Source organism: Lucilia sericata, unplaced genomic scaffold (genome assembly GCF_015586225.1).
Source record: "Lucilia sericata isolate MDLA Ls3-8-SP2 unplaced genomic scaffold, ASM1558622v1 Contig001730F_arrow, whole genome shotgun sequence".
In the NCBI taxonomy this organism is placed as follows: Eukaryota; Metazoa; Arthropoda; class Insecta; order Diptera; family Calliphoridae; genus Lucilia; species Lucilia sericata.
Genome location: NW_023995635.1, coordinates 7,768 through 18,821, shown reverse-complemented (window position 1 = coordinate 18,821; position 11,054 = coordinate 7,768). Strand labels below are relative to the sequence as shown.

The 11,054-nt window shown below is 32.0% G+C and overlaps 2 protein-coding genes across 2 annotated transcripts; both read right to left on the bottom strand.

Annotated features, from left to right (window-relative positions):
* Window positions 1–768: 768 nt before the first annotated feature.
* On the bottom strand, window positions 769–5,497 carry LOC119612542 (filamin-A). The gene is made up of 4 exons (XM_037968355.1): window positions 5,099–5,497; window positions 1,491–1,651; window positions 1,222–1,423; window positions 769–1,156 (listed from the first exon to the last, which is right to left on the bottom strand). The coding sequence occupies exons 1-4, from the start codon at window positions 5,214–5,216 to the stop codon at window positions 861–863; spliced, it is 777 nt and encodes a 258-aa protein (XP_037824283.1). The 5' UTR covers window positions 5,217–5,497; the 3' UTR covers window positions 769–860.
* A 1,341-nt stretch (window positions 5,498–6,838) lies between these two features.
* Window positions 6,839–10,831, bottom strand: LOC119612541 (coatomer subunit gamma). Its single transcript, XM_037968353.1, has 8 exons — window positions 10,594–10,831; window positions 9,736–10,391; window positions 8,568–9,678; window positions 8,321–8,502; window positions 7,961–8,135; window positions 7,715–7,900; window positions 7,495–7,647; window positions 6,839–7,429 (listed from the first exon to the last, which is right to left on the bottom strand). Exons 1-8 carry the CDS (start codon window positions 10,631–10,633, stop codon window positions 7,299–7,301), a joined length of 2,634 nt encoding a protein of 877 aa, XP_037824281.1. The 5' UTR covers window positions 10,634–10,831; the 3' UTR covers window positions 6,839–7,298.
* Window positions 10,832–11,054: the final 223 nt, after the last annotated feature.

Sequence of the window (11,054 nt, the reverse complement as noted above, 5' to 3'; positions counted from 1 at the left end):
CATACACAGAAAAAACGATAATGTCTATGGTAATCATCATTAAATGTTGTAAGAAAAATTAATGATGAAAAAAGAAACAAACACAAAAAAAATTGAGCGGGAATTGTTAAGTCATTTAAGAGCTGCCTGGCTAAGGAGGAGTATAATGTAGCATTTGATGACGAAGATGTTGTACGTAATACGTTTGATGATTATGTATGTACATACCTACATCATGCCGTATGTAGTGGTTTGTGTGAATGTTGTTTACGTTTCTGTTCGTGATACTTTTGCTGGTGCTGATGCTGCTTCTGTTGTTAATGCCATTGTTGATGATACCCAATTCAAAATCATTATTGTTATGATAATGCTTCTTCTTGTTTGCAAAAATTGCAAGTATTTGTTGAGATGTGTTAGTTTTTTTTAAGTATTTAGAGGAGTTTTCATAGAAAAACTTTTTCCAAAAGTCGGAATAAAGAGACTCTGTATTATATTAGGGTGGAGAAAAAATAAGGTACTGGTGTTCCCACCGAAAATGAAAGCTTTGTTCATTCTGTGATACCGTTTCTCCAGGGGTCAAGAAAAGGTAGGTGTATTAGAATGAACATCAGCAACTTTCATTTAGGTTCCAGACTAATGTACCTACGTATATACATGTATATATGTACATATATATGTATATTTGTATTTTTACATTTTGTGTAAATTATTTTCGTAGATTTTCTTTCAGCACCTTTTTTTTACTTTTCATATAAATGTTGAATTTAGCCATCAAAAAACACATTGGAATGGGAATTACTAAATTTTTCAAAATTTATTCTACAACTATTTAATAATAATTATTTTAAAAACTAAGTATTAACTTGAATTTACCATAAATTTTACAGGGTACTTAAAGAAAACGGCGAACCAGTTATATGATCATCACCCCATTTGGCAGCCAATAGATAATCACCAGGATCTTGTACCTGATATGTAACTTTATAAACATTTTTACCCATATGCTTAATGACGACTTCATCGCATTGTCCCTTAGGACCAAATATACCCACAAATAAAATATTATTACCAGCCTCTGAACCATCTATAGTAAATTCATTTTTCTCATTTAACACGATTTGACTGAGGCCAAGACCACGATGTATAACTTTCGAAGCATCCGATTTGAAATGTGGTACTAAGAGAAGATTATATACATAGGTTTATTCATTAAAATTAATCAAATTTCTTTATAATACTCACACTCCATTTTATGTTGATCATTGTCCAAATCACTACCACTTATAGCCACTATTATGTACGGTGATTTGGGTAGTAATACTGAATTACATTTGATATGTACTTTATAGAGACCAGCTTCGGTTAATGGAAAACTAACCTCAAATCTTTCGGGATCTACAATTTTTAAAGGAACATAGGTTGTATGACCTGAAGGATTTTCCAACTAAAGGAACCAAAAATTTTTTATTTTATTCGAAGTATATATAAGTAGTAATTTGTAAATAATATACCTTAACTTCAAAGTTGCCTTTAACCCCATTTCTCTTAATAATGAAATTGACATCTGTATTAATGCGTAAAGCTCCATTGGGAAAATGTAACAGTTGTACTTTATTGGGATCTGTAAGTTCAGGGGCTACAAAAACTTGAGGCGGCTGAGTAGAATATTTATCTGTAAAGAAAAAAGTTATAAATTATTATCAGAATATCATCTCTCAGTTCATAGGAAATACGCTAAGAAACCACAAAGCTCTCAAAACAAAAAATATCGTTTTGAGAAAAACGATTCTTAGATTTTGAAAAAATAAAATCTAATAGTAAAGGTTAATATGTTTCTTACTTAAATTAAAGCTATATATTATATATATATATATATATATATATATATATATATATATATATATATATATATATATATATATATATATATATATATATATATACTACTCCCTTTTTATACCCTACACCACTTTAGTGGGGAGGGTATATTGGGTTTGTGCTGATGTTTGTAACGCACAATAATATTGGTCCTATACCCACCTTAAAGTATACCAATCGGCTCAGAATCATTTTCTGAGTCGATTTAGCTATGTCCGTCCGTCTGTCCGTCCGTCCGTCCATGTAAACCTTGTAATCAAACTACAGGTCGCAATTTTGAAGATAATTCAATGAAATTTGGTACATGATCTTCTATTGTCCCAGGGACGAAGCCTATTGAAAATGGTTAAGATCGGTCCATTATTTCTCCTAGCCCCCATACAACTGAACCCCCCAATACGGCTTGTAATCCTTGTAATCAAACTACAGGTCGCAATTTCGGAGATAATTCAATGAAATTTGGCACATGATCTTTTATGGTATCGTAGACGAAGCCTATAGAAAATGGTTAATATCGGTCCATTATTTCACCTAGCCCCCATACAACTGAACCCCCGAATAGGGCTTTTAAAACGTGTAATCAAACTACAGGTCGCAATTTTGGAGATAATTCAATGAAATTTGGCACATGATCTTTTATGATACCGTAGACGAAACCTATTGAAAATGGTTACCATCGGTCCATTATTTCACCTAGCCCCCATACAACTGAACCCCCGAATAGGGCTTTTAAAACTTGTAATCAAACTACAGGTCGCAATTTTGGAGATAATTCAATGAAATTTGGCACATGATCTTTTATAGCACCATAGATGAAGTCTGTTGAAAGTGGTTTACATCGGTCCATTATTTCACCTAGCCCCCATACAACTGAACCCGCCGAATAGGGCTTTTAAGTTCATAATTATGTTTAATATACTCATATCTCGACAAAAAGCTGCAATAACCAAGTTGTATACAAGACTTGATGACCCCCACGAATTCCATAATAATAGGTTCTCATATGACCCTAGCCCCTATGAAAAGCCCCCATCAAAATTTTACTTAAATGTCCACAATTTTATTCAACAATAAACGGCTTAAGTATGTATATCTAAGGCAAGGTACAATTCAACTTAAATGCTTTATTATGGCAACTAAATCACATTATATCTTTGTGAAAGGTGTAGGGTATTATATGGTCGGCCTCGCCCGACTATAATTTCTTACTTGTTTAAATTAGGGGATTACATATAATGCAGGCTATGGACCATGTTGTTTTCAAAAAATAAACATGATCCATGCCTGTATTACATAGGACTACTAAACGGATCATGACTCCAATAATGTTTAAACGGGAGTAGTTTTTGGATTACTTAAATGAATCATGTACTCCAATAATTTTTGCAGGGTTATATCGGTTCATTCCATTCATTAACAAAAGAGCGCTATTTAAATATCAACGGCCGATTTTCTATATAAAAATCTATGTATTTTTAATGGCAAATTTAAAGTGATCATTGGTTTCGCAATTGGAACATTATTCAAGGATCTACAAGCGATTTTATGTTTTTAATTTAAATATCGGTTTTTGATAGAAAATTAAAGTGATCAGAGATTTTCACTGTTTTCGCAATTGGAGCGTTATCGAATGATATTGAAACTGTTTTAGGTTTTTATACCCTTCACCTTCGTGAGTAGGGTATATATAAGTTTGTCATTCCGTTTGTAATTTCTATAATATAATTTTCCGACCCTATAAAGTATATATATTCTGGATCCTTATAGATAGCGGAGTCGATTAAGCCATGTCCGTCTGTCTGTCTGTCTGTTGAAATCAGTTTTTAGAGGACCCCAGATATCGGCGAGATCCGAATCTTCAATAATTGCGTTGTGTATTTTGTTTTTTTTTTCGAGTATTTCGTTTCGTATGTTTGGATGGCTGTGTGTTTCATTGCCTTGTTATACCCACCATCAAAAAAGATGGGGGGTATATTGATTTTGTCATTCCGTTTGTAACACATCGAAATATTGGTCATAGACCCACAAAAGTATATATATTCTGGGTCCTCATTAAATTCTAAGTCGATCTAGCCATGTCTGTCCGTCCGTCCGTCTGTCTGTCTGTCTGTCTGTTGAAAGCACGATAGAGTCCCAATGGAAAGAGCTAGAGGGTTGAAATTTTACATAAATATTTCTAACAGGTAAGGTTTGTTTGGTATTGAAAATGGGCAATATCGGTCCACATTTTCTGATAGCCCCCATACAAGTGGCCCCTCGAAAAGCAGCTTTAACAGCCATAGCTTGTTTAAAAATACGAATATAGCGATAAAATTCGGCATATGGAAGTTTCTTATGATCCAAAATCATTATGCAAAATTTTATGAGGATCGGTTCATAATTGACCCTACCCCCCATATAAGGTCCCTTTCAGAAAATGACTTTAACGCTCATTACTGGCTTTAAAATACTAGTATATAGATGAAATTCGACATAAGTAAGTTTCATACGAGTCAAAATCTATCTAAAAAATTTTATGAGGATAGGTCCATGATTGACTCTACCCCCCATATAAGGTCCCCTTTAGAAAATGACTGCAACGCTCATTAATGGCTTAAAAATACGAGTGTAGCGATGAAATTCGACACAAATAAATTTAATACGAACCAAATTCTGTCTACCAAATTATATTAGGATCGACCCATAATTGACCCTACCCCCTATATAAGGTCCCCTTCAGAAAATTACTTTAACGCTTATAACTGGCCTAAAAAATACGAGTATATAGATGAAGTTCGACATAAGTAAGTTTCATTCTAGTCAAACGAGGTTTGATGGTGGGTATATAAGATTCGGCATTGCCGAATATAACACTCTAACTTGTGTATATTGTTTTTGTTTGTTGGTGTACAGTTTCGTATGTTTGATGTCTGTTGGTTTTACTGCCTTGTGTATTTTGTTTTTTGAGTGTTTATTTCGTTTAGCGTTGTTGTTGTTCATCTTGTTTTGCTATTGCTATAATAATGATATAATCGGGAAAATTAAATAGGTACATAAATTTAAATTTTATATAATTTATATTTTTTAAATATACTATGGTGAAGGGTATATAAGATTCGGCACAGCCGAATATAGCACTCTTACTTGTTCTTTTAAAAATCGATTTTTCATGAAAAATTGAAGAGAACAAAGATTTTACTTAATAGCCGTATCTCGCATTCGAATATCTAAGAACACTTATTTATACTATACACAAACTCACCAGTGTCTGGTGTTTTTAGATATTTTCCAAAAATACAAACATTATTTTCATCATTCTGATTCGTATATTGAGTGGCATTCGCCGTATTCAAACGTATTTCCTGTGATGATTTAAACATTTTTTTGCTTTTTCGCTTTTTCCTTAGTTTTTTATTTTTATTATTATGATTTTTTTTTTTTTTAAATATAAAAATATTGAAATTTATGTAAAAATTATTAAATCATAGGTGGTGGTGGTGTGTTCCCAAAATATGTTTTAGTATATTTTTTTAATATATTTTTTAAAATCTACATTTAACACTTGTGCGTTCTGCTCGATAACTTTTTACCATGAGTTTAAACGTTCGACTAAATTGAGAATATTCAAAAGAAAAATAATTTTTCCATTTGCTCATTCATAATTTGAACTCATAACAAGAAAATAAATAAAATAAAAATAAAAATAAAACTATTCCAATGTTTTGTATTCAAAACTAGAGATCTCTCTTTTCCCATATTGTATTGTAATATTTTCCGTCCCTACTTTGCTGTATTATATGGCGGGATACACTTTTAATTTGTTATTAATTCTGAAATAAAATAATAAATTTGCAACACTTTAATTAAAAAAAAAAAAACGAAAACATGATGATTCTGTTGCTTGTTAGGATCATGTGTAGTGTCAATTAAAATTTTATTCATTATTATGACAACATATTACAATTTGCTGCAATTTGGATTATAAATAAATTTTTTAATAAACAATGGTAAATTGTTTATTAAACATTTTTATTTTAATGCAAGTGATTTTAATGTAACATCTCGTATAATAATTTTTTCATGAAAAATTTAAGTGATCACAAATTTAAGGATCGAAAGACGATTTTACATAGGTTTAAAAAAAAAATCATTTGGAATCCTTAAAGGGTATAATATATTCGTTCTTCCTAACAAATTTATTTTATTATTATTATTTGAATAAAATTATGATCATAAATTATATAAATTTTCTCTAGCGTACACATTTTCTTATTGTAATCATTGATCATCATAAGTGTATTACTCATAATTGTTAAAACACACATGCCTGCATTCATACATACAATAAACAGCAAATGGGCAACATGCCAAATAAAATTCATCTTGCCTTTAAACGAGAACTGCCGCCCCATAGATGTACGAGAAAGTGTTCTTTTTACTCTCTAGAATATGAAGTGAAAAGAAATATTTGTAGTGCGGGTGATCTGCTGTAAAGATGAGTATTTAAGAATAAATATTAAGTGCAATCTTTATTTACTATGGCAAATGGTTCTTCCATATGTTTGTTGTTCTTTAAGTGAGATTGAGATATAAAGCTATGTGAATACGGGGCATTAGCCTCTTTGGCGACATGACAGAACAGTGGTTTGTGAGGAGTTTTTCGATTATATATTTCTCGTTTTATTTTAAACAAATTATTTAGGAAATTAGTTTAAAATTTACAAAATAAAACTGTTACCGTTTTGTCACATTGGCACAGGCTAAAGACAAGTCTACTTTTTTCTAAAAACGCTTTTTCAATTACACCCTAAACCACTGTTTTAATAAATTAAATAAATCTTGATTTTTCTAAAGGGAATTTTTCCCCATATAGCTTATTAGACCAACAAGTAAAACATTTAAAAAGGAAAAATTAATGCAAAACAAATTTGCTTCAGTGTCAATGACAAAGTAAATTAATACTGAAAAGCTAAATAAATCATAAAATAAACATTGATTGTTCTTTTTTTTTTGAGAGCAGTTTTTGTTTATTTTTTTTTTATTATATTATAATTTTGTATATTATTAACTTATAAATACTAAATAAAATGCTTAATTTATTAACGTTTTAATGATCTTCAAAAACACAAACAAAATAAACAGTTTATGACAGATTTTCGTTTGTAAATATAAAAAAGGAATTAGGTTTTTTGTTGTAATTTTTGGAAAAAAGTAACATGAATGTTTACAGTAAACGGAAAAACGAATTACATTCGAAAAAAAAAAAATAATAAAAATAAGTTTATTACGCCTATGTAAAGATGTTTGTTTATACTTTAGAGTTAATATATTAAACTCCTTTTTTATATAAAAGTATTATAAAGAGTTTCATGTAAATCATATTGTGTGTGTATTAAATTGTTATTAGAATAAAGTGGAAAACTTCGAAGCTATTGAAGTTTCTGTAAAAGATCAATTGGATCCTATCCAATGGCTGCTGTTACTAATTCTGCCACATCTGGATCTGTGGTACGAACAGTTAACTGCATGGTAACACCATCAGCTAGGGCTAATTTGGAACGTACCAAAATTTCCGCTCCGCCTCTAAATGTACCTATAAATAAGCAGAAAATAATCCTGTTAATTAAGCTAAAACTTTCTAGAAATTTTAAAACTTACCTGAACATAGTAATGTATGAGTGGCCACACCTTCGGGAACTTTTTCTGATAGATTGGCGGGTGCTAGGCCTAAGAATTTTATAATTGTGTTTACTGCTTCTTGTAAAGTATTAACGGCCGATAGAGAGTAAGTATCTTCTGCTTCAACCCATTCTAAAATTTGTTAAATAATGTATAAAAATGTCACCTTGTTGAATATATGAAATTATTTCAAACAAACCTTCAGTATCGGCTGCATCCCATACGGCTTGGAAATTACTCTTCTTATTCTTTTGTATTTGATCAGCTACAGTTATTTCTAAATCTTCCAACATATATTCATCATCATAGCCTTCTTCGGAATCTGGTTCACCAGTATTGGGATCACAATCTTTAACCACAAAACGTAAAGTGGCTCCAAATGTAGCTGAAACACAATTTCAATAACAATTTAAACTTGCTTAACAATACAAGTTTAAAAAATTACCTGCTGAACTGCCGACATCTTGTGGGAATTCAACAATAACAAAGGTGGTCTGTAATTCATTGTATGGCAATTTTGGACAGGGTATAACGGCACGAGTTATAAAACCATCGGGTATAGTCAATTCTACGCGTACATTTTCCAAAATTTGATCCGATAAAGTATTGAGACAATCGAACTGTAAATATTTATTAAAAAAATATTTTTTATGATTTCAAATTGTTAAATTTAAAAAATGTTAATAATGTTTTTGGAATTAGGATTAAAAATTAAATCCATTACAGATCAATTTAACAAGCAAATCTTTTGTATTGGGAACAAAGATTAATTATTTTCCTCAACATTTTTATTAATTTTACTCACCTGGAATACAACATGATTTGAGAAAATATGTTTAATACAGGATACAGTGTATTCCGTTTCACTTTCGGTAAGTTGAATAGCAGGTGTAGTGCGATGAATTGGACCCAAAGCTTGGATACCAGGCAATTGAGCTAATCTGGCGGCACTCTCTTCTTCTCTAGTAATTTTAGGAGCACGAGGAGCTAAAATAATTAATACCAACAAAAATAAACATATTTTAAAATTCATAGCTTTAATTTCAACTTACCATTTGAAATAAGCATAGCTTCATCCTTGACTTCTTCCTTGACAACCGTGGCTTTGGGTACAATCGATAAATCAAAGCTAGCATTACAATCACCATTTAAATGCTCAACCAAAGCCTTTTCCAACAAGGCCAATGAACATGTTTCACGCTCAATAATATAATGTTTATATAATTCTGGTTTTTCTGTTTGCAAAAGATGCAAATAGTAAGTGGCACGATCACGTACTTCATCATCAGGATCCATTTGGCAGCGACCCAAGAGGACAAGTATATTGCCCAAAAGTGCTGGACAAGAAGCACCAAATTGTGCCAAAGCGGTAACAGCAGCAGCTCTTACAATTGGACTCTCCAATATAACACGATTGTAGATAAATCTTATGTACTTAGAAGGCTGTACGGCAAAAGGCCCCTCCTTGCCTAAAAGATGTAAAATACGTACGGCCAATGATACATGTTCACAATCCTCAATGAACTCGCACAAGTGTGAGAGACCAGATTCTTTAGCTTCAGCATTTTCTTCAATAATAGTGATAATAGTATCAACAATGGATGTTTTATATTCCAAACCACCTTCCTCACGCAGCATGCCACTAAGGAAATTCATCAAAACACTGTGTTTACGTGGATATTTTGTGCATAAAGAGCAAATGGCTTGAACGACTACCACCTTGAATTCATCAGAGATTTCGGCAACAAATGAAGAAATCTGCTTCATCAAACGTTCTACTGAAGATTCTGCGCCAGTTTTTAGTAAAGTGGTAATAGCAAGTGTAGCCACAGAACGATTAGAGTCGGCAATAAGACCCTCTAAATCTAAATTACAAGTGGTCACAGCAGCTGGATGAGTCATGGCGACCTTGTTAAGAGTACGTACAGCGGCAAAACGTAAAGTAGCCTTAGGAGAGCTACAGAAAAGTTGTAGAATAGAGAAAGCTGGTGATAAAACACGAGCATTGGTATTCTTCAAATTGACTATAGCATGAGCGGCTTCATAAATGACCATTTCACTTTTGTGGCGCAAACAGGATTCAATAAAAGTGAACATAGGAGATTCAGACATTTCATCGGCCGAAATATCTTCTTCCTCAATGAGTCGGCAAGCAATGCGAATCTGAAATCAAGTAATGATAGAGTTGGAACACTTTTTATATTTTAAAAACAAACTTACCAACATGCAAACAGCATAAGGACTTTTCATGGAATTGCGAGTCAATTTGTTGACAAGTTTGGTAACAGCCAAACGATCAGATTTGCGAATATGATACAGAAGACCCAAAGCATGATATTGAACCATAATATTATCACTGTTTAAAGCCTCCTGGGCCTCATTGGCCCAACGTTTTACAACATCACCAGCTGTACCAGCCAATCTCAATGAGCTTACCAAAGCAGCACAAGATACGGCAGCATTTTTATCTACAATACATTGTTTCATATAACGCTCCACTGCCTGAAGCATTGTGTTGTCAGTAATACTGCATAGGGCACGTATAGCAGCGGCTCTATATAAATCTTCTTTACCAGTCATATCCTTAGTCAATGAGCTGGTAACAATGATAACATCTTCGGCAATAGAGGACAATTCTTTAATGCCCAAATAAACCATGCGACGCAAGACTACATCTTTCGACTGGAACAATTTGGTCATGGCAAAGAAGCAGTCAGTGGCCTCTCGTGTGCCCAATTGCTCGCCTTGATTGATCAAATATAAGATTTTGGTCAAAATATGTATACATTTCCGGGGATTGACGGGAGTGTCATTGAAGGCTCGTGTCTCTTGTAAAACCGAAGTTTTCTCAAGATTTTGATAGATATTACTGGGACCTGATGAGGATTTTATATTTTTAAATAAACGCATGTTTAACAAGACTGCTTAATACTATGAAATGACTTTTTCTTCTAGTCCTACTGTCTTTTCGTATTTTGAATAAAGTAATGTAGTCATCGAATTTTTTTATCTTTATAAGAAATTTTGATAGCGGTTCTGATAGTTTACTGTTTACTATTATTTTTGGTGATAACTTACCCTCCTCTTCATCTTCTTTTTCACGACGGAATGAACCCATTATTGTAATTGATTGTTTTTACTTTAATATAGCAATAATTATCGAAATATTTTATTATTTTATAATGAAATTGGTAGAATTTTTTCTTTAATAATCTAAAAAAATTTACACGTCACACAGATTAATAGAAGAATGTCAAAATTGCATGGACAGAATTGCCAGTTTTAAATATGTATATCGTGAAAATTTCTTGTAAAGTATTGCCAGTTGAAATAATTTGTTTTAGTTTTAAGTGATGCCGGATCCGAGAAGATGACAAGCATGTTTGCAGGACCTTATATACATATGTATTTTCTGAAAATTACGTGCTCTTATTTTGGATATTTGAATCTCCTGGATTTTGTTTCGAATATATAATATATATTGTATAAACATTGTCAAATAAACAACTATTTTTAATATAATTATTTACATTTAAGTA